This window comes from Myxine glutinosa, chromosome 14 (assembly GCF_964187855.1).
Source record: "Myxine glutinosa chromosome 14, kmMyxGlut1.1, whole genome shotgun sequence".
Taxonomy (NCBI): Eukaryota; Metazoa; Chordata; class Myxini; order Myxiniformes; family Myxinidae; genus Myxine; species Myxine glutinosa.
Window position 1 is genome coordinate 47,533,831 of NC_136274.1, and position 24,723 is coordinate 47,558,553.

General features: G+C 45.0%; 1 protein-coding gene across 1 annotated transcript in view; it reads right to left on the reverse strand.

Annotated features, from left to right (window-relative positions):
• Positions 1–2,879: 2,879 nt before the first annotated feature.
• Positions 2,880–24,723, reverse strand: part of DOP1A (DOP1 leucine zipper like protein A) — a 115,846-nt gene continuing 94,002 nt past the window's right edge. Inside the window, exons 40-41 of the mRNA XM_078768418.1 lie at positions 21,342–21,471; positions 2,880–5,509 (exon numbers count right to left, since the gene is read on the reverse strand). Of these exons, the coding sequence (XP_078624544.1) occupies positions 5,174–5,509; positions 21,342–21,471 (466 nt within the window). The 3' untranslated portion in view covers positions 2,880–5,173. The remainder of the gene's footprint in view (positions 5,510–21,341; positions 21,472–24,723) is intronic.

Here is a 24,723-nt window from a genome sequence, read left to right on the forward strand (position 1 = left end):
CAATTCGTCCTTGTCACACACCCAACCTGTCCATCACATTTCATCTCAAACGGTGCACAACTTTTTCAGATATTCTGCTCACAGACAGATAGCCAAACAGACTGAGGTGTAAACATAACCTCCACCTACCTTTGGTGGTGGATATAAATATATATATTTTGCCGTCTTTTGAGACAAATCCAACCTCCGCCTCCCAATGTTGCACCACCATTTCGTGGTGGGCGGTATAATTGGTTCAGAGTTTTGACCAGGAGTGCAACACAATTAACTTTTTTAAAGTCCATGAAATAATTTAAATTTATGGACTAATTTAAACTTTAACCGTCATTGGGATGGGAACGTTTTCTTGTCATTCATAATTTACTGCAATGATTTGGATTGTGGGGTTAGGAGTTGGATTTCTAAATTCACTCACACTCACACACACCTGGATGAAGCAGTACGAGATATAAAGATTGGTACGAGGGAATCGTGTCCTGTGCGTGGACAAGACCTTCCGTGGAATGAATGAATTAATGGAAAGGAATGATTTACTCTTTCGTCAATCACACACTGTACATACTGTATGTCTAAATAAAAGCACACTGTGGGTGTATCTTTTCTTATAACCATTATTTATTGATACATTGTGAATGAAATACTACCCCTTCGACACCACTGTGCCGACATGCAAGACAAATTTGTCTCCCTTCCAACAGCGGGGAGAAGGCAGGGAGCGGAGGGGGCGGGGCGATTATCGGTTATTCTTCTTCTTCATCCGCCATTAAATATCCTTCAATTCTGTGCCAATTTTTTCAATTCTGATATTTCAGGGGTCAAAAAAGATGACAAAATTAAGGGGTTCTTTTGCCCTACTAATTTGGGTTTGAACCAATCTAGATAATAATTGGGGAAAAAAACTTACCGCAGCCTCCTGTGTGAAGCAGGTAGGTCCAATGGTCTGGTGTGTTCCTTTGGATGTTACAGAGGTCAAAGATCAAAATTCGTTTTGTGAACGACTGAAATTCCACTTTTTTGTAGACATAGTCGAGGCTTGTAGAACACTAAAAATGTCTCTCGTCTTTCAAATTCTCATTATGGTAATTACCCCACTCACGAGAACCTAAAAGTGGGGTCAAGTAATACGTGTGTTCGGAAATGACGTAAAAATGCCAAACGAGGCCTTTTTTGCATGTGCTGTGTGTTTTCAGTGACTCGGTTTCCCTCGCCGGGAACCTTAACTCACCATTGCGAGCATGAAATATGCAATTCAAATAGTCTTTCAAACATCATTTTCAGCATTTATAATGTAGATGAAATAGAGACCAAAATTGTCCTGTTCCTGAATGCAAATCCGTCTCATGAAAATCTAGAAACACGAGAAATATCCATGGATGAGAGGAGTCGGGTTCCTATAATTTCCTTATACAATTAGCAAGCTGCGGCCATGGTTATAAGACAAACACACACACAGATGCTTCTCCTTTCACCAATAGATGCAAAAAATCTATTATAATTTCTCTTGTGGCCCAGGAACAATATATATATATATATATATATATATATACATTAAAAATGGCGTTCTGCCAACAGAACTTCCACCCTCGGCCCCTCGTCCCAAACATTATTAATAGTAAATATCATTTAAAACTTACCTTGTGCATTGACAAGCCCCAGATATGACCTTCACATCAGTGGCAAGAAGCACAAATGTCTGGACAGAACGCACCCATCTACAAACCTTTCACGGGCCCATATTGTAGGGAGTTTTGCAGTACGAACTGAAATGTCAACTTTTTGAATGAGTTGATCAGAAAGTTCTCCAACTGTTTCGTTGTGCCGAGGTACACCCCTTTCTTGCAGGTACACTTAAAAGTATTTTCAGCTTCTCCAAAAGCTTTGTAAGCCATTTCATGGTACAATCCATACCTGACATACATGATACATGCCCACGCCACCCCGATGGACCTCACTACTAGGGGTTTCTGCGCATGCGCAATACGGGGAGGGTTACGTCATTTTGAAAGACGCATGTTGGTTCACTTTGCCTGTGTGTGTGTCTATCTCTTTTTGTCTACAATCGTCAGTTTATGATCGAGGAACAACTTAATTTCAATTGAATGTTGTATTTTGAACATTAATCGGAAAACAAACCTGTGGTTTAACAGTATCGTGCTTTGGGAGAAATGCAGAACCAATTTCAAGCGCAGAGTGGAGTGAGATGAAAAAAAATTCTTTACTCTGCCCATCCGGCTGTGAAACAAAATAGAAAATCATTCCAAGCAGGAAACTTACCGTTTTTAAGAACGTTATAAAGGACACAAACAACAGGCACGAATAACTAATGTAACGTGCAAAATAGGTGGTGTAATAGACGCTGCATCAACTTCCGATATTTTTTTGTACAACTTTTAAAAATCCCTTTTATTTCAATTGAATTATATCCAGTACTTAAACACTGCTCAACACAAATCGTCTTTTTGGGGCTTTCAGAAACCTTCTGTTTGGCATCACGAAGAAAAATATTATGGCATTTTACATCATCACGGCCAATCAAATTTTCCGCTCGCAAACCCTGCCCATGTCCTTGTTTCTCACTCTGGACAGTAAAGAAATGGTTTGAAGAAAAAAATATATTGCCATAATATGTAGTCCTTTGAAGAAGGGAGAGGTTAAAAAGACATGAACCCTTTCAACCAACATCAAATAACTGTTGATTACATAGGAAAGGCAATTTACCGTCTGCTATGGATGATTCACCTCATTGTAAAAGATGAAAAGGAGTTCGATTTGGCATGAGCGACAACGGAATGATGTGAAGAGGAGGAAGAGGGAGAGGGGCATTGAACAGGTGACTGGCAGTATACAAGGTGGACAACATCAAAATCATCGAGAAGGTGCAAGGTGCATAGCAGAATAAGTTTATTTAAAATCCAACTTGTAAAACGGACAAAAGGATAAATACGAAGCCTCGTGTAATCAGGTACCACAGTAAATTGCCAAATTATTCGACCGAAAGAGGCTTCGAAGTGTAATTCAATATTACAATCATAAACTTCAAAATAAAGTGTGAAAAAAAAAACAACCAACAATATGCTTCTCATTTCCCCCAATCAAAAGTGTTTGTACATTTCAGCGATGTTCAGAAATAAATATCTGTGCAGGGATTAGCGAAGGGGAGATGGTTGGGCAGGCTCACCTGCCCAGCGATTTCTGGTCACATGGCAGAGTGGAGTCGCTTGCAAGGAACAAATGTCCTTCGGATAAAGAGATTATCTGCTTCCCCGCCACCCTCACCACCTCAAAATCAAAGATCAGAGAAACGCTGTACAGTAGACGAAAATGGAATATAAATATTCCAGGAATGAAAGTGACATTCGAGACAAAAGGTGCATGTGAGCACAGTCGTTTCATAATAGGTGACCTTTCATTCACATGTCTGGGAGAATAAATAAAAATTAACCCTGCCAGGAAGGCTGAAAGTGAGTCACAGCACAAAGGTGTACTTGCTGTTGGTTAAATGGTCCAATAAGAAGGTCTACGCGGGATCAGTTAAACCGTGGATTGCCTGTTTCTGCTACAACACGAATGGAGGCAAACAACTGCAACCTGGAAATGTTCATTTGTCAGCAGAGGTCCCTTAAACAAACGTCCCACAAAATTCCTATGATTGTAACTTAGGGAGGGGGTTGGTGCAGTGAGAAATCCTCACCATGGGAATTGCACAAAATGCCATCCTATCAGGGCCTACCTGGGCTCCATCAGAGGACACTGCACCACCCGACATTGTTTTGGCAGAGCTTGTATCACGACCACCCGACAAGTGTTCCACCTGTAAGCACATCACACGGATGTAGGTCGGTGCAGTAGGTTTCAGTGTCCGCAAACGGAGCGACCCACCCCGAACCCTAACGGAACGTCATTTTGAGCAATTCACACAGAGAAGATTTTCCACCGAACCGACGCCCCCACTCCATTCCCAGCTGTGGGAATGAGGATCTGACGAACGGACCGGCAAGGAGGAAACAAGGTGCCAACGGGGTAGCGATTTGCGATGCCTCCGACCCGACCCTCAAATCTTCTGCCTCAACTACAAAACTCCTCTCTTGCAAATTCCCTCCAAAAACACCCCGACGATTCAGCCCAGTCTTGGTGCTACGTCATGTGACATCGCAAATGAGATTCAAAACCCGGTTCATCAAAATACCTGATATCTCCTGCGACTAAAAGTGCTATTCCGCTTTTTGGAAGCAAGAAAACGACCCTCGGGCGACAAGTGCCTTTCAACGCATGTAAAGTAGCAAATAATTATGCATTCCTCTATTATACACTTTTCAGGGGAAGTCAAGACAACGTAGTTGAAAGGAAAAGTTATTTGTAAAACAGCACAGCAAAATAACCAGAAGTAAATGGATTATTGAAGTTAGTAGCGAGTGCATGTAAATAGCCACGGCTTAAATGTCAATAACAGAATCAACTCAGCAAACCTACAAGAATTATCCAACAAGAGAACCAGGAGAGTTATTTTCTTGCGGCAAGAAAGAAAAAAAATTCTCATGGTTTTCTTGTTTCAAGAAAACTTTTATTATTTTAGGAAAATGTTTTCTTACTAAGAAAATTGTTTTTGGCAGACTTGGTATCGTTTGCCTTATCCAAACGGATGATTTCACTTCAAAATGATTTGTTAAACTCCAAGGTGTCGACCATATCGCTATTAAAATAAGAATTTTTTTTTTTTAATCCCATTTCCCACTTATTTCCACATGCAAGCGTGGTCAGGCAATGACCCTTAAACAAGTGAATGCGATCTACATCTTAAACTAACAAATAAACAACAACAACAAAAAAAACTTTCTTTCTGTTCATATAAGAGCTCACGTTTTATTATAAGCTATTCCTTTTTACACAAAATGGAGGCGATGCCTCGAAAGCCAAACGGAATGCACAAATAACCGGTCCTGATGACATTTTTACAAATATGGCTCACGTCGTCGAAGCGGTCACGGTCACACCACAGCCACCTGCATTCTACTTGAATACATAGCGTGGTAAAGCTGATTTTTGTCCCCTTCCTGTTGTGACGATTACCACTACAATCACAAATTGTTTTGTAGGGGTTCGAAGGAAGACACCCACACCCTCCCAATTCTGAATCGGACGAGCCAGTCATCCGTGATTCCCAAAGGGCACGCAATCAGCCTTTGCCAGGCGTCGGTTCAAGAAAATCTCTTTCCACCATCTCCTCGACCCTCTTCCGCAATCGACCGCCCCAGTAGCCCGGCACCTCCGGGCCGAGGCCGAGATCGCGCTCCTGCCCGATGGGAGGAGGCTGCACGGTCAATCGGATGATCGGATCACCGTCGCGCAGCTCCGTTGGGTCCGGGCGTACGCCGTGGCTCGAAAACGCATGGCAGAGAGTGTTAAAAAAGGGAAGCAAGTGGTCGATGGAGCGGATCGAGGTCGTCGTGAGTAGAGGCATGCCGGGCTCGAGAGGGAGCGACCGCCAGCTACCGTCTTCATCACAGTTTTTCTGTGATGGGAGAAACAGGGTCATGGAAGACAAAGATCAGATTTAAGGAGCACGTCAATCAATCACACGGACGCTTGATATAATAAATCCATTAAAAACAGATTAAAATATTCTCAACATTTAAATTCCTTTCCTTGCAGAGATACCATATTAACCCTTTGTTTTGCACGTTACTGGGTTTCTTCCAATTTGCTCTCGCTCTCTCTCCTTCATTGTGAGCTCATTTTTCCCTCATTATTTGTGTCAAATTCTGATGCCACTGCCATCACGTTGCTCTTTCACCTCGCTCTTCCATGAGCCTTGATTTTGTACACAAAAAAAACAAAAAAAAAAACATGGATTTATGAGTAGTGGAAAATCCTTTAAGTATCTCCATGGCGTGTAGCTCGACATCCCTTACAAATCATTTATGTTGATCACCCGCATGGACCAAGAAGTCCCAAAACATCGTTTAAGAAGGAAGGAGTTCTTTTCTGGAGCAATTCATTCCAGGTGGGACTTTAAAGTTCCTTTGGTAAACAAAGGGTTAAAAGACACATCCCACGATATGTTCCTGCCTGCAGCAGCAAGCCGGATGATTTTAGAATAATCCGACGAAGCAATGCAGTATTTTTACAGCAGTAAATGTGCAAAAATAAGTTTGGTGGTGGGTTAATGGTCAAGTCGGTTGGTTTATGATGTTGAGGTACCAAGTTAAAGATCCAGCCGGGCCAAAAAGAACACCAGGCAGTTGACTCGACATGTCGTCCTTCCGAACTCGGTTGAATCAGCTTGCTGGAAAAAGTGACCCAGTCGAGTACCCTGTGTCGGAGTGATAACCCGTCCAGGATTGTGCCCCCTAGCCAATAAAACTTCCCCAGCAGACTGACAGCCTACTATGCAAGAGAATTACAGAATGCACCCGACAGTGGGCTGGACATCTGGCCAATGCTACGATCTTGTCTGCCATTGAACGTTTCCGCAATTAATTTGATCGCAATGTCGGATCTGAAGAGCTCTGCACACAAAAAGATCCCATTCGTGTGCAGAGCTCTTCTTGCTGGTGGATGTTTCCCCCATTTTTTCTGATGCCGATAGACTTGAGAGAATGTTTTGATGTACAACTTTATCACCTTAACCTCATCCTTGATGGATAGCTCTGCCACAAGGGCACCTGCTATCACTTCCACCTCTATGCTGTGCCATGCTGTGAGGTTAATGGCACTCAATACTGCAGATTCTCGCTACATATCTCCTTAGTGATGACCTGAGTGATGTGATGCTTAGTGACCTACACTTTAGTGATGAGAACCTTCTAGGTATAAACATGATTCTCAAACGCTTTACCAGGAGCAAATTAAGATGGGTGCAGGTCGCTGGGATGTGTAGGTACGTATGAATGTGTGCAAGTGCATACCATAATGTAGGTGGTAGTCTGTTCCCAACTGCCTGGGGAGCCTTTAGCAAAACGTTGGTTCTGTCATAAGATGTTGGTGTAAATTGCTGGATGGGGTGGTTGTGGGGTTTTGGGGATTCTTTCTGCTGTTCCGGGTTCGGGTTGCGTTCCTTGTTCTTCAGTGTCTGCTGGAGGGTATCGTTGGAGTCGTTGTTCCAACAGGCTTGCCGCTAGAAATCTAGAGGCCCAAACTCGGGTGCTGCTCCCTGGGAGGCTGCCTCATCAAGCGGCGCATAATCCCGGGCCCCCTTCTCTGCCACTGGAGCCGCACCAGGCACGGGATTTGGGGAGGCCCTTCCGAGGCCGCTAATTTACCCAGTTGGCACCACCTGGAATGCTCTGGTTTGTCTGTAAAGTCCACTGAAGACCCTCACTTCCTCTTTACTTAATTGTGGGTCAATCATTTGCGGCACCCACATCCTGCTTATATGTCGCCCATCTTTTTACTTTGCTTCTCCACAAGGAGGGGGCAGGGGCGGGGGCGGGGGCGGGGGGGGGGGGGGTTGGGCCCTCTTGTTTTTGGGCTCGACCCTTCTTTCCCTGTCGTAGTAATAAAAACCATACAGCGTAAGCCCATCTTCGGTCTCTCCTCCACAAATAGTCCTTTATTATATCTATTAATTTTATTTTATATACTTTCTCTATTTTGCTTTCCCCTCTTAATGTGCTCACTCTTTTCACCCATAGTTGTCACCCTGTAGTTTAATGATATGAAATTATATGCTCACACAAGCCATGCGTGGTGCTCAGTTCAACTGCTTTGGGTGGTGGACGACCCCCCCAACTCCCCACCCCTCTCCAAGGCAATTTGAGCGTGTGGTTAAAGAATGCGCTTTCATATCGGGGTCGAAATATTCCGTGGGTTGGATCTACAACATAGCCTTTTCTGCGTCTTACCTTCCTTGTACAGATACAGTAATATTTTAAGTTAATTTTGTTACAGCCTCTGGATTTAAACAGAATCAATGATGCAAAATATAAGTATAACAAGTACAGATACATTCAAAGTACACCGCCCTCATGCCAAATAATTAAATATCCTCCAGCGCGGCAATACCGCAGTGCAGCTCATATAGACTGCATTTAGTAAGGGAAACATATGAAAATCTGTTAACTAAATTGTTACCAAAAAATTTCTTCACCAATATGTTTGTAAAGGTGTGTAATAACATGTGTTAAAATGTTGAAGGTCAACTCCCGTGGGAAACCCAGAAAAAAAGCTGTTGAATTCGGGTACCGAAAAATTATTTCCGAGAATTTTTATTTTTTTTAATCGGCCCTTAAGTAACTTATGAGGGGTCAAATAAGGGTTTTTCATGATTCTGAGTTGATTGTTAACATTTATATTTCACCACAGACACTCCTTTGTGGAAAAATAATTTCTAAATATATCTCATTTTCTACTTTGCAGGACATGGAGTCTAGCAATATGGATGAAGACGTTACTCCACCTGTGCTCAATTGCTTCATCTGTGCACGCTCGGATACACCAGCTGAAAGGCTCATACAGGCAACTCCAAAGGGATACTCAACTTTATTGAAACAAGCAGAAACTGTCGAAAATGTTACTGTTGTGGAACGTATGAAGGAGGCTCAAAAGGAAGGAAAACTGAGGTACCACCAGAAGTGTAAAAATGATCTGTACAACAACTTTGTTGCAACCACCAAGAAGTCAGCTCAAGCATCAAAGGCAGAGAAAGAGTCATCAAAGTTGAAGAGAAGACGCACTACTTGTGAGTTCAGTTCATCAACTGGCTGCAGTTCTAGAAGATCACAGTCAGTTGACCTCCTGTATAAGGATGTATGTATTCTTTGCAACCAACCAGCCCAGCTCTACAAAAATAATCCAGCACAAGCTAGAAAGAAATACAGAGTGCCAGATAATTTGACTGCAGATACACTGAAGGCAAGCTTGCTGAAGACAGCACAGAGTCGCGGGGATGACTGGGGCACTGAAGTCACTGGACGCCTGGAAGGGATCAACGACTTGGTAGCAGAAGAAACACTGTACCATTTGCGATGCAAACTTATGTTTGCGAGAGGTGACAGTTTGTCCAAGACTGATGAGGAAGGAAAAAGGAAGAGAGGACAGAGGAGTATTGATGAGGAGCGAGAGGCAGTTTTTATTGAATTCTGCGAATGGTTAGACTCAGAATTAGAGCATGGGGTAATGAACATGGACCAAGTCCATGAAAAGCTGCAGGAGTTTGATCAGTCACCAGAGAAGAGCCTTTCTTATTCAAAGCATTGGCTAAAGATAAAACTTCTAGAGAAATACGAAGACACCTTGTATTTCACAACACAGGAAAGAAGGGCAGATGTACTCTGTCTCAAAGATGGCACCGACAATATTCTGCGAGGGCATCATGCTAATCTTGACCATGGAGATGAGAAGACTCAGATCATAAAGACGGCACTCAAGTTCATATCCAATGATATTGCCTTGATTGATTTAGGTCCAAAGTCATACCCCACCACACGCAGTATGACTGACATTGATAGTCAGCTGACACTTGTTCCTGCAAGCCTTCAGATGTTCTTGAGACCGATTGTCAAGACAGACGAAAGAGTTGCCGTTTGGGGGCAGAATTTTATTAAGGCCTGTCGACCTCGGTCTGGAGTATTGCCACACCAAATGGGGCTTGCCATACAACTTGATCATAGATTTGGGTCAAAATGGATGCTCAACAAGTTCCACCGGCTGGGATACACTGAGTCTTACACTGAGACACAAAACTACAAATACTGCTTCCTTAATAGTAGGAGTGGAGATGATGTTCCAGATACTTCTGGCACTCTTGACACCATTGTGGAGGAAACCGATGAACAGATCAATGATGAGGTTGCGGTTGATGCTGCGCTTGAGGATCAATCAGTGATGACAGCCAAAGTGCCAGCCAGTGAAAGTGAATTGTCAAGTAATGATCAGGTGGTCTTTATGGAGGTTGGGGAAACAAACAATGCAGTCACTCAGTTTGTTGGAAACAATATAGATTTAAACATTGTCTCTATTCACGGAAACACTCCCTTTCACTCAATGGGTTGGATCGAAGTCACCTCTCCGGCACCACCTTTGCCAGATCCACAGACAACAGCAGCTTTCCCCCGGGTGAAGTTGAAGGCACTCGACAAAGCTAAGATCCTGAGAGGAACTGAAGTAAAGATTATTCCATTTACGAACAGGAAACAGATAGGAACGAACGCGATCATGTTTCTCCCCCTCGCTGAGCTTTCCTCCTCCCTGGCTCATGATCAGCCACTCCTCACTCCTGCAGTGTGAGGCTGTGTCGGTGTCCCTTTCTATCGTCATGATGTTGAAACTGCAGTCATGATGTTGTTGAGTCTGAAGAAGACATAGACAATGACTGTTGAAACTTCTGACATTGTGAATGAGAAATAACTCTTGAGTATTATATATGTATGTGAAATAAAAGCTACTTTGTGTGTAAATGTAAAAGTGAAAATATAAATGTTAACAATCAACTCAGAATCATGAAAAACCCTTATTTGACCCCTCATAAGTTACTTAAGGGCCGATTAAAAAAAAAGAAAAATTCTCGAAAATAATTTTTCGGTACCCGAATTCAACAGCTTTTTTTCTGGGTTTCCCACGGGAGTTGACCTTCAACATTTTAACACATGTTATTACACACCTTTACAAACATATTGGTGAAGAAATTTTTTGGTAACAATTTAGTTAACAGATTTGTGAAATATCTCATAAAATGCCCTTACTAATTGGGAGGGAGAGGTGTACACTAATTGATTGATTAATTGCATAATTAAAATCAATAAAAGTTTATCATGAAATATTTTCTTAATCAATTGGCTAATAGCATAACTAAACCGCAAGTGCGCATCCGAATATGTATCTTTTAGAAATTTAATTAAATAAGTCATTAATAAAAAAATTAAATAATTAATTGATTAATCAATAAATAATTCATCGATGAAATGATTAATCAATAAATCAAAAATATCCTTTATAGCCACATCACTTGGTCACTGTTGTGTCCAAATATTAGCTTCCTAGCTCAAAAGGTGCCTAAGATATTGGCCAGATGAGAAAGAAAATAAATAAATGATTAATAATTAAAATAAATAAATAAAAATCATAAAAAATTAAATAATCAATCAATTGCCTAATAGAACACATACACCACCACCATTTCATCCGAATCTGTAACTTAAAAAAAAGAAGTTTTTAGTCATTAATCAAATAATTAAATAATTAATCGATTTATTGATTCATCAATAAATCAAAAATAGCCTTTACAGCCAAATAACTTGGTCATTGGCATGTCCAAATATCAGCTTCCGAAACTCAATTTGGTGCCTGAGATAATGGCCAGAAGAGAAAGGAAATGTATAAGTACTTAATTAATAGCTAATAATTAAATAACTCATCAATTAATTGATTAATCAAAAAATCTAAAATATATTTTACAGGCAAATCACTTGGTCATTGGCATGTCCAAATATCAGCTTCCTAACTCAAAAGGTGCCTGAGATAATGGGCAGAAGAGAAGGGAAATGTATAAGTACTTAATTAATCGCTATTAATTAAATAACGCATCAATTAATTGATTAATCAAAAAACAAAAAAATACCGTTTTTGACAAAGTACTTGCTCACCATTGTGCCAAAATTTCAGCTTCCGAGCTCAAAGGATGGCTGAGATATCGCCCGGAAAAACAAACAAACAAACAAGAAAATGAAAAATCGGTCAGAGACCGAGGACTTGCCGGAATGTTTTTTTTTTTAATCAGCCATGTTGGACAAATATGGCGGCCGAATCACGTGACCGATGACGTTATCATTATTTGTTTTCTAAACGAATTTATTCCTAGATTATGCTCAAGAAATGTAATCTTGATCGGATGAAGTTTTGTACTTGTCGAATTATGACGTCATAATGGAGGCACCTATGACATCATCATTAACATATTTTATTCCCCATGGAGAGTTCTTTACAATGAGCCATGTCTCAATTTTTTCTATTCAGCACTTTCGGAGATATAGAGGTGCAAAGTTTTTCGGTTTTTCCAAGATGGCGGCCGAACCACGTGACCGATGACGTCATCATTTTAAAAAATCTCCACCAGTTTATGCCGACGTGGTGCTCAAGAAATTGCATCTTGATTGGATGAAGTTTTGTACTTGTCTAATTATCGAATTATGACGTCATAATGGAGGCCTTGGGCTGAGAGAGTTAAAAATTGGGCAGTCTATTCCAGGGCAAGACAAATATGTGTGTAAAGTTTGGCGATTCTACGTCCAACAGTGTAGACGTAGTACTGCGAACAAACAGACAGACAGACAGACAGACAGACAAACCAACCGATCAATATACTTGCCGGAATCTTTTCCGGCAAGTAACAAACCAACCGATCAACATACTTGCCGGAATTCTATTCCGGCAAGTAACAAACAGACAAATGGACTCAAATGCAATACCCTCTCTTCTGGCGAGGATAACAAGAGAGTTTGTAGAACATGATACTCCATGCAGTGTTCAAGTCCATACTTCAATATTAACAATAGTAACAAGAAAACAACCAGAGTGAAAACTGAGTACTCCCTTTCAGCGTGCGTCATTGCCGAGCCCCTTTCGGTGCCCAGTGATGACCTCATGCAGCGCCTGGAGATGGCATAGGAAAGGAGCGTTGTACAACAAACAAACAAACAAACAACCAGAGTGAAAACTGAGTACTCCCTTTCAGCGTGCGTCGTTGCTGAGCCCCATTCGGTGCACAGTGATGACGTTATGCAGCGCCTGGAGATGGCATAGGAAAGGAGCAGTGTACAACAAACAAACAACCAGAGTGAAACTGAGTACTCCCTTTCAGCGTGCATCATTGCCAAGCCCCCTTCGGTGCCCGGCAATGACGTTACGCAGCGCCTGAAGATGGCATAGGAAATGAGCGGTGTACAAAAATAACAACAGAAGCAGACCTAGTACGCAAATCAAATTATGTTCCGTCTCCGTCTCCGTCTCTCACGCTGAACGAACAAATGGTATACGGTGAGGCTTGGAGAGCTTCTGTTTGAGCTACAGTATGTGCAATTTGATAAATTTATTGTTTGTTTGTTTTACAGTTATGCAAGACTCATGGAGGAAATTGTACATGTACCACATGCAGGACAAACGCATTCGCAGACGTCAGCATACTTTTGCATGAATTGCAAGGCCATCAGTAGACAATGGACAGATGCACATGGTGATGTGGGATTAGAACCTGGGTTCCCTGCATGAAGAACCAGATTGTCAGATGGGAACACTAACAGGGCAACAATCTACACGAAGCTGACGAACATATTTCAAGGGCCAAGGATGAACAAGCATTCTGAGTATTGCGCTGCAAAACATGTCCCCTACCGACAGTCCGTCGTCTGGAAAACTGTTGGGGAAATTACCAAAGTTCAAAGTGCCATAACTTTGTCAAAAATGATCGAAACGTCGTGAAGTTCGAACTTGATCTGTAACTTATCATGAGGAAACCATGTACCAAGTTTGAAATCATTAGCATTAAGAGTTTAGAAAAAAAAAGTCTGGAAAACTGTTCTTTGCGTGACGGACTGACAGACTGACAGACAGACTGACAGACGGAGGGACGGAGTGCAAACCTCTAGTCCCCTCGGGTGTACACTGGGAGGGGACTAATAACAAAATTGATTAAAGACTCCTGGATCGAGAATGACAACTAAGTGTCGCAACCACATCAATCATGTTACCCAGGGCTGATGTGCATAACTTAAACGTTCGGGTTAAACAGAATTCCATGACGTATCCATAACCCCCAATGACTTTTTGTACTTTTTCTCCAGAATGTCTTTTTAAAATCTCAAACATCAGACACTATGTTGACTCCTGCGTCCAACACAGAATTGCACGATGTCTCATGTCAACAATCAAATTCAATAAAGGTGCACTTGGTGGAGACCAGTGAGGAACAAATAATCTGACTCCGCGATGTAATGGTTGGAGCTTCCGCTCTGAGTCTGGGAGGTCGGTGATTAAAACTTAGCTGGTCCTCCCAAAGACTTTAAAAATGGTACGTGCTGCTTCCTTGCACGACACTCAGCATTTAAAAGGATAGAGCACAGACAAGCACCCATACGTTGGTAATAATAACGCAGGCTTTAATGCGCCTAATGGCCTCCTCCTGCGTCGAAGTTTCTTCAAAGTGATGTGTGTGTGTATGTGCGTGTGTGTGTGTATATATATATATATATATATATATATATACACATATATATATATAACTGTGAGAAATAGTAGAAAGAAACTCCACAGTACGAGCAGGGCGTCTCATTTGCATTAAATAAATAATCGGGAGATTAAATCAGACGCGGACGTAGCTTCAGGACGTCGATCTTTAATTTGACAAGCTTTCGACCAACAAAGGTCTTCTTCTTAGTCTATAAAAACAACAGGCATGTACATCAGTCAAGCATGCATAGTGATATGTGTGTAAGATGCGTGATATGTGTAGAAAATGCGCACAAAAGGAAGAGCGACGCCAAAGCTCACTCACCGTCCCCAAGTTCAACGGAAGTGAAGCGCAGCTTACAGTTATCGCCCGCATTACAGTTCGGTGCACGTGCATACACAAATATAGAGATACATACATACATAAACACACAAGCATATATTCATACACCATTTATATTCATATAATGTATATATATATATATATATATATATATATATATATATATATATATATATATATATATACACACACACACACTCAACCCTCGGCTATCGCGAACTCAGCTATCGAGTTTATCTGCTATCGCGGCTCCCTAAAAAACTGCACAAACACGACTATCGCGCCCCAAATACGCGCTATAGCGCACCGGAAATGGTGGGGAAAAAAAATAAAAATGAAACAGTCCGGGTGCTACGTCATCACCGAGCGTTGGGTGATTCACGTGCTGATTGGTTGTGACGTCAGGACATCAGGAGCACTGTGATTGTCCGCCCGGCGCCATTCAAGTGCGCGTCGCCTCAGAGTGAATACTGTATGTACTGTAATAGCAGTGTCTAAACCTTTTTTTTGTGATATAACAATGGCCGATATACCCCGACCCCGACCCCCCACCATTGCCCAGCGTAATGCAGCGGCACCTGCAAGGGAAATCAAGAAGAGGAAGAACTTAACTTACGCTCAGAAATGCGAAATTGTGCAGTTGATCGACAATGGTGAAACAAAGCGAAGTGTTGGAAAGAAATTTGGGATAAATGAGTCAACAGTGCGAGGTATTTACCAAAACCGTGACCATATCAACAGCGAAGCAAGGTGCTCCTTTATTAATAAGGCACTGGCAGGTTACGAGGAGCAGTATCACACCCACATCAACTCCCTCCGCCAATGCCAGATCACCGAATTCTTACGGCGTCGCAACGAGGCACAGCCCTCTGTCTTTGACGAGCCCTCTGACGTTGAGGGCTTCTCTGGTGCTACAGCTGACGCAATCCTGGATGAGTTAGAGGCACGTAGGGGTGGTCAATAAGACTCCACCCAAGCCTGGGAACCTACCCAACCATCTAAGCCCCTCATCGTCCCCAAAAAGTAAATAAAATGGTTAAAGAAAGTACTTTTTTTATCATTTTATTTTTATTTACATATTGTGATTCTTGTTTTAATGTTTCTTTATATGTAAATGTTTCTTTATATGGTAGAAACACTTGGTAAAAAAAATGGCAAAAATAGGTTAAATATGTGGTCAACTTGGGGGTCCTGGCACCAATTAGAATTATTACCATACGTTCTTCAGTTCGGCTATCGCGATTTCGGCTAACGCGCACCGATGGCGGCACCAATTAGGCGCGATAGCCGAGGGTTGAGTGTATATATATATAACACAGTTTGTGTGTGTGTGTGTGTGTGTGTGTGTGTGTGTGTGTGTGTGTGTGTGTGTGTGTGTGTGTGTAATGTTACCGATAGACTCCTAAACGGAGAGGCTCACGTGCTTGATATTTGGCATAGACATGGCCATTGAGTCTGGGAAGAACATGGCCGACCTAAAAAAAATTATTTCATAATATTTTTTTACCATATTTTTACCTCAGCGCATTTCAGCGAGGAATATTATGCACGGAATCTGAGCCAGTGGCAGAGCAGCGCGCTGATTCGTTCAGAGCGATCACGTGATGTTCCTCGCCGCCATAAACTCACAGTTACGCGTTCGCACGTAATTCAGAGTGAAAAGCGATTGCGTTTTTTCACATTTCAGCGAGGAACATTGCCATTCACACCACATAGGTTTTTTTTTCTTTCATCTTTAGATCCATATTTTTTTTCAGCGAGGAATATTATACACGGAATCTGAGCCGGTGGCAGAGCAGCGTGCTGATTCGCTCAGAGCGATCACGTGATGTTCCTTGCCGCCATAAACTCACAGCAAGTAGCATAGATTTTAGCATGATTAGCATTTAGCATGATTTAGCATGATTTAGCATAGATAGTGGCATGTTTCACATAGATTTTTTTTCAGCGAGGAATATTATACACGGAATCTGAGCCGGTGGCAGAGCAGCGCGCTGATTCGCTCAGAGCGATCACGTGATGTTCCATCCCCACCGCTAGACCATCTATATATATAAAACACAGTTTGTGTGTGTGTAATGTAATGTTACCTCCCCTCCGTCCTCCCCTCCCCCCTCCATCCTCCCCCTCCCCTCCCCCCTCCATCCTCCCCTCCCCCCTCCATCCTCCCCTTCCCCCCTCCCCTTCCCCTCCCCCACTTAACCTCCCCCTCCCCTTTCCTCCCCTCCCCCCTCCCCTTTCCTCCCCTCCCCCCTCCCCTTTCCTCCCCTCCCCCCCTCCCCTTTCCTCCCCTCCCCCCCTCCCCTTTCCTCCCCTCCCCCGTCCCTTCCGTCACCTCCCCCCTCCCCCTCCCTACCCTTCCCCCCCCTCCCTACCCTTCCCCCTCCCCCTCCCCTCCCTACCCTTCCCCCTCCCCCTCCCCCTCCCCTCCCTACCCTTCCCCCTCCCTCCCCCTCCCTCCCCACCAGTCCCCCTCCCCTTCCCCCTCCCTCCCCTTCCCCCCCCTTCCCCCTCCCCCCTCCCTCCCCTTCCCCCTCCCCCCTCCCCTCCATCCCCTTCCCCCTCCCCCCTCCCCTCCCTTCCCCCTCCCCCCTCCCCTCCATCCCCCCTTCCCCTCCCCCCTCCCTCCCCTCCCCCCTCCCCCATCCTCCCCTTCCCCTTCCCCCTCCCCCTCCCTTCCCACTACACCCTACCCCCTCCCCTTCCCCCCTTACCCTCCCCCTTCCACCCTTACCCCCCTCCCCTCACCCTCCCCCTCCCTCCCTCCCCTCCCCCTCCCACCCATCCCCCTCCCCTCCCCCTCCCACCCATCCCCCTCCCCTCCCCCCGTTCCCCTCCCCTCCCCTTCTCACTTCCCCTCCCCTTCCCCCTCCCCCTCCCCCTCCCCCTCCCCTCCCCTCCCCTCCCCTCCCATCCCCTCCCATCCCCTCCTCCTAACTTACTTTTCAAGATGACTTAGAACCAAAAGTTCATTGGAATTATGTTGAAATTATTCTAGATTTTGTTAATGTGACCTTTAAAAGAAACAAAAACCACATTTGACATTTCGAAACAAATAAATTGATCCTTGAAAGTGATGTAAACTGATATCGAACTCAATTCATGTACAGTACTGTGTTAAACTTCTGTACGTTTTCCAGAAGTATCTCTTTATTTTGCACATTAGCCAAAATTTTTTTTAACAAAAACAAAAGTTAAATTACGACTGGGATTACGGACAGTAAAGTTACAGTTCAGTACTTCGTGTAACCCCCACGAGCATTCAGGAGAGCACGTACACGTTGAGGCATGCTGTTCACGAGATTTGCCAAGGTTTGGACAGGAATCGCTTGCCATGCAGTGACAATAGCCTGCTGCAATTCACGCACAGAGGTCGGCTGCTGGTCCAAGTAGTCGATTTGACGCGTTAATTCTGCCCACAAGTTCTCTTTCGGATTCATATCCGGGGACATGGCAAGCCACTCCATATGCTCTACACCACGGTCAGCAAGAAAGTGTTGGATCATGCGAGCACGATGAGGCCGTGCATTGTCATCTTGGAAGACAAAGTTTCCTCGAAAGGCTGCACGTGCAAATGGAAGCAATGTTTCTTCCAGAATGGCCCTGTACTTGAACTGGTTCAGGTTTCCATTCAGAACAACCAGGTCAGTTTTGCCCCCTGCATGAAAAGCAGCCCAAACGGTCACCCCACCACCTCCAGCTTGGACTCTTGGCACTATACAATCTTTGTTGTAGGCTTCATGCACTTGTCTGCGCACTCGGACACGGCCATCTTGACGATATACCAGAAATCTAGACTCGTCACTGAAGATCACGTAATTCCAGTGTCCTGGCTGCCATTGACGGTGCTCTCTGGCCCATTGCAATCGGCGCTGGCAGTGTTGTCTGGTCAGGCGTGGCTTTCTCAGGGGACGCCTGGCACGATACCCTGCTTGAACCAGTCGTTGGTTGACTAGCCTTCTGGATACAGGCACATTTGTCAGTTGCTGCCACTCAGCCCTAAGCCGATTAGCTGACTTGGTACGGCCATTGCGGACTAACCGGTGCAGCTGGCGATCATCCCTCCTTGTAGTTTTGCGGGGACGTCCTGGACTCGGTATTGGAGTAGGGACACCCCTCTGAGCATTTCGTTTCAGGATCTTTGACACCTGACCTTGAGTGATGCCATACTGCCGAGCAATAGCACGCTGTTTCATGCCGTAATTTCGTAAAGCCAACACTCCATGACAAACAGCATTGTCGAGTTGACGGACCATCTCCAGAGGAAGCGGCAATAACTTTTGTAGACGTGCAGCAGTTGTTTTCCACTAATACAGAACGCAACAACCCTTGTATACCCGACTGTGAAGCCAATCATCAAATGCACCTGTCCGTACATTTTGCCACGCCACCTGTGATATAATCCTGTTCTTGACTTCTTGCTGCGACAGAAAATCAGTGACATGGTTCTTTTAACAAATAAATCACCAAAGTGTAAAAGAAACTCACCAGATTGATATACTGAGTTAAGAAAGTAAACCCAAGTCAAGAAAAAAAAGAAATATTCCATATTAAATGCCAAGTCTGTGTATATATATATATATATATATATATATATATATATATATATATATATATATATATATATATATATATATATGTATGTATATATATATATATATATATATATATATATTGTTGCGGATATGGGATTTGGCCTCCATCCATATCCGCTTGTAAATATTCCCCTATTTCCCCAATACTTCCCAACTATCCCCAATCTCCCATTCCCTAGTCCCTAGTCCCATTTTCTGTAAACAACACTCTGTAGAACCGACCTTCCCCTTTTCCCCCCATTAAATGTCGTGCCCAGGTTCACCGCATCTCACGTAGACAACTATAGGACATCTTGCTAGTTATTCTTAGTCTATGTCAGTTAAGGACTCATTTCCATTAATTCTGACTCTTCGTTGCACCAGAATGTGATTGCATGGCACCATTAGTAAGTTTAGGACCTCCCAATACCTCCCCGCATCTCTTCCTCATGGAACAACAACACCAACAACAACAACAGCGGCGGCGGCGCGGGGAGTGCGCGTCCTCACTCCGGCTTGGTTATCCGCCATTGAACATGTGCTCCGACGGGGTTACCACGCAGGGGCTCGCTGTCAGCTCCTCGTCAAGGGCGGAGCCCGGTAACCCCCCCGCACCCAATGGAGGCGGCGGACCGATTCCATCTGGGGCGGAGCTAACGAGCCGAGGGCGTGTCACTCCCCGCTGGACATGCGCAGGAAGAGGGAGGTGACGTCAGATGCGCCTCAGCTTGGAGAAAGAAAGGACGCCACCTCCTAGCGCTGAGAAATACCTCCCCGCATCTCTGGACCGGACCGGGTCGATTCTGCCCCTGAGCCAAGGTGCACCTTGAGCTATCGACTGCCTGCCCTTCCCTGCCATCAATCCCCGTGTAAGTCAGTCTTGTCCCATTTGTCTGTGGTCTGTCGGGAATAAGATAAGACTGTGTCTAAGTGCCCATCTTGCTGTGCTTTACCTCTTGCCGTGTAATCTAACCGTTCTGCATAACCAATATTATATCCTCCTCCGGAGGTCTTGAGAACTGTACCCCTTGTGTCGTTGCCTTAATCCCAGCCGTTGTGTCCTTTCCTTCATTGATTTAGCATAGCGCGATTCGGCCAACGTTCGAGTGTAATCGGGTAAACTGTGCGAACACGGCGGCCATTCCGCTCGGTCAAGCAACATCTAAGTCGTGTCCGTAACAATATATATATATATATATATATATATATATATATATATATATATATATATATATATATATATATATATATATATAGATGTAAATAAATAAATATAAATAGAAGTATAAAAATAAATATAAATATAAATATAAGTATAAATATATATGTGTATACTATGTATACAGTATAGTTGAAGTTGAAGTTGAAGTTGAAGTTGAAGAGGCCACCTGGCTAAGCTGCAACCTTGCCTTTCTAAGGACGTTTTCCATGTTCCTGAGCAAAGCTGGCTTTGAGATTGAAGCACAATCGTCAATAGTCTTCAATCTATGGAAATACTTCAATAAAATAGGAGCTTCATTGAAACCATGGTTCTTTTAAACGTATCTATTTCTACAAAAGATGGTCAGACATCCTTTAGGTGTCCTCTGTTAACGCTCATCCATTTGACTCCAGTATCCCATTAAAGATTTTTCCACCTCTGCAAGGAATGTTGTGACCACATCTGTATATAGACCCATTTTCTTTAAACTACTGTCCACTACTTATTCTATTTAATCAAATTCACACTATCAAACATCTGAGGACGTCATCTGCAAGTACTTGCGCTGTCATTTGTGAACCGAGCTGTGCTTTGTCTTCATTCTATCATCAAAGATTTGTGATGCTCGCGAATTGTAGCTCACAATCTCCACAACACATTATGATGGACCACTAACCAAAAGGGGCCAATGTAAAATGGTGAAAGTGATCTACAAAAGTTCATGTCAAGCACAGTATTGAAAAGTATCGTTTGAGCCATCTTTATCGGGAAGGAGGGAAGCAAGGGGGGAATGTTTGTTCTGGCCCTTAACCATGAAAGGCAACATCACTGATGATCCCATTCACCTGCTTTTGATCCTTGACTGAGATATCCTGTTCACCTGCGTTTGAGATATATCTCGGCCGAGATTACAACCTTGGCTTGACAGCTCAGAAGTGAGTGTGCGTACCTCTGGTCTAGGCTGTCAGTGTTGTCTGATGTTTTTGTGTGCATGTGCACACGATTTGTGTTTCAGCTCCTCCATGAGACTTAGACCATGTAAATAAATAAAATAAATGCTAGAAACCTTGCACTTCTTGCGGAGCAGTTTGGTGATCCGTGACACGTAAGGCTTGAACTCGCGCTGATGGTTTCCTTGGCGACGCACTTCCAGGCCTCCTTCATCGAATGACTCTGTGATGAAGGCCCAGCGGTACCTGGAGGTGATAGTGGTGGTGGTGGTGAATATGTAAAACTGACTATTGCCAAGTTGCTCCTCACTGATGCATCCAAAATCTCGACCGTCATGTTACATTGTGACATCCCTTGTTAAAACATTTATTGCCATGCTCTGAATTTCCATTCAAGGCAGCTTACCGGAGGAGGGAGGGGGCGGAGAGGGAGGGGAGTAGGAGAAGGATCATGTGGTCCATCAAGCCGATATCGGCCTTTACGCATGATGATGGACCACGAACACGAACCAAAAGGGAGCAATGTACAATGGTAAAAATGATCTGCATAAGTTAATATCTAGTAATACCCTAAAATATAATCAACTTCACAGTTTGGTGAAATGAAAACATGAATAATTCACTCATTCATTTGCCATTAGTCGCTCTCAGAGCATCCAGGGGATAAAAATTGCTTTAGGTCGTAACAATGCAGGCAAACCCCGACAGAGTCCGAGTATTTCATCTCATGTTCAGCCAATGCCAAAAAAACATTTTTTGAAGCCGCCAAAACACATGGCCTGCTCTTTTCAAGTATACCTGGCCTGGGATCTTTGGCATCCATAATCAGGTGCAAGTAGATGGACAGGCGGCAAAATGCAGCCTTTCAAAGAACGATGTGCTCCAAGATCGCAGTTTTGGTATGAATAAAATGCCACCCTGTGCTGGGTCTGGTGGCATTACGAACATGACCAGATGTGGACACCGTATTAAATACTGTCACAGACCTGGCAGCCTTGATTTAAATTTTTTGCAAGGATCGTAATGTTTCCTCCCACCCCACTCCCTCCCCCCTCCAAAAAAAAAAGAAAGGTAACAAAAAAAAGTCAATAATCAGCTTTGGTTCTGTTTGTTACGGATATAATATAACAACCAGATATAGTTCATAGAACACCTTACCCCATGCAGTCTTGAGAAGAGGAATATTTGATTGGTCGAGATGATGAAAAATGCCGTAATATTTTGTCCAAGTACTGCTAAACGGAAGGATTTTGAAAGTGCCAAAAAGGCGATTTGTGTTCTACAGTGTTCCCTGGTGTTGGCTTAGCGGTTAGGGTGCTGGCTTGGGATCCTAGGATCCTAGGTTCGAATCCCGGTCCATTGCTGAATTAACGCCAGGGGGGTTGACTCAGCCTGTCATCCTTCCGAGGTCGGCAAATTGAGTACCAGCTTGCTGGGATGAATGATCACGGTGTGTACCCCGATTTAGAATAGGTACACCGTATCCCAGCGCATCGTAAGAGGCGACTAAGCGTTGGCATCAAGAAGGGCATCCAGCCATAAAAACATTGCCTCAAACAGGGAACCATGATTGTCATGGGGCCCGCAAGGCTAACCCCCGCTCTAGCGGGGAAAATGGTCTTAAAACGATCATGTCTTTCCCTCGCGGTCCCACTGTGCTGTCTTTTCCTCGCGGTCCCCCTGTACTGTCTTTCCCTCGCAGTCCCACTGTGCTGTCTTTCCCCCGTGGTGACCCTGTGCTGTCTTTCCCTCGCGGTCCCCCTGTACTGTCTTTCCCTCGCGGTCCCCCTGTACTGTCTTTCCCTCGTGGTCCCACTGTGCTGTCTTTCCCTCGTGGTGACCCTGTGCTGTCTTTCCCTCGCGGTCCCTCTGTGCTGTCTTTCCCTCGTGGTCCCTCTGTGCTGTCTTTCCCTCGCGGTCCCACTGTGCTGTCTTTCCCTCACGGTCCCACTGTACTGTCTATCCCTCGCGGTCCCTCTGTGCTGTCTTTCCCTCGTGGTCCCTCTGTGCTGTCTTTCCCTCGTGGTCCCCCTGTGCTGTCTTTCCCTCGTGGTCCCTCTGTGCTGTCTTTCCCTCGCGGTCCCTCTGTGCTGTCTTTCCCTCACGGTCCCCCTGTGTTGTCTTTCCCTCGCGGTCCCTCTGTGCTGTCTTTCCCTCGCGGTCCCTCTGTGCTGTCTTTCCCTCGCGGTCCCTCTGTGCTGTCTTTCACTCGCGGTCCCACTGTGCTATCTTTCCCTCGCGGTCCCCCTGTGCTGTCTTTCCCTCGCGGTCCCTCTGTGCTGTCTTTCCCTCGGGGTCCCTCTGTGCTGTCTTTCCCTCACGGTCCCTCTGTGCCGTCTTTCCCTCGCGGTCCCTCTGTGCTGTCTTTCCCTCACGGTCCCTCTGTACTGTCTTTCCCTCGCGGTCCCAACTGTACTGTCTTTCCCTCGCGGTCCCTCTGCACTCTCTTTCCCTCGCGGTCCGTCTGTGCTGTCTTTGCCTCGCGGTCCCTCTGTGCTGTCTTTCCCTCGCGGTCCCTCTGTACTGTCTTTCCCTCGCGGTCCCAACTGTACTGTCTTTCCCTCGTGGTCCCTTTGTGCTGTCTTTCCCTCGCGGTCCCACTGTGCTGTCTTTCCCTCGCGGTCCCACTGTACTGTCTTTCCCTCGCGGTCCCTCTGTGCTGTCTTTCCCTCGCGGTCCCACTGTGCTGTCTTTCCCTCGTGGTCCCTCTGTGCTGTCTTTCCCTCGCGGTCCCACTGTGCTGTCTTTCCCTCGCGGTCCCACTGTACTGTCTTTCCCTCGCGGTCCCTCTGTGCTGTCTTTCCCTCGTGGTCCCAACTGTACTGTCTTTCTCTCGTGGTCCCCCTGTGCTGTCTTTCCCTCGCGGTCCCTCTGTGCTGTCTTTCCCTCACGGTCCCCCTGTGTTGTCTTTCCCTCGCGGTCCCTCTGTGCTGTCTTTCCCTCGCGGTCCCTCTGTGCTGTCTTTCCCTCGCGGTCCCTCTGTGCTGTCTTTCCCTCGCGGTCCCACTGTGCTGTCTTTCCCTCGCGGTCCCCCTGTGCTGTCTTTCCCTCGCGGTCCCTCTGTGCTGTCTTTCCCTCGGGGTCCCTCTGTGCTGTCTTTCCCTCACGGTCCCTCTGTGCCGTCTTTCCCTCGCGGTCCCTCTGTGCTGTCTTTTCCTCACGGTCCCTCTGTACTGTCTTTCCCTCGCGGTCCCAACTGTACTGTCTTTCCCTCGCGGTCCCTCTGCACTCTCTTTCCCTCGCGGTCCCTCTGTGCTGTCTTTGCCTCGCGGTCCCTCTGTGCTGTCTTTCCCTCGCGGTCCCTCTGTACTGTCTTTCCCTCGCGGTCCCAACTGTACTGTCTTTCCCTCGTGGTCCCTTTGTGCTGTCTTTCCCTCGCGGTCCCACTGTGCTGTCTTTCCCTCGCGGTCCCACTGTACTGTCTTTCCCTCGCGGTCCCTCTGTGCTGTCTTTCCCTCGCGGTCCCACTGTGCTGTCTTTCCCTCGTGGTCCCTCTGT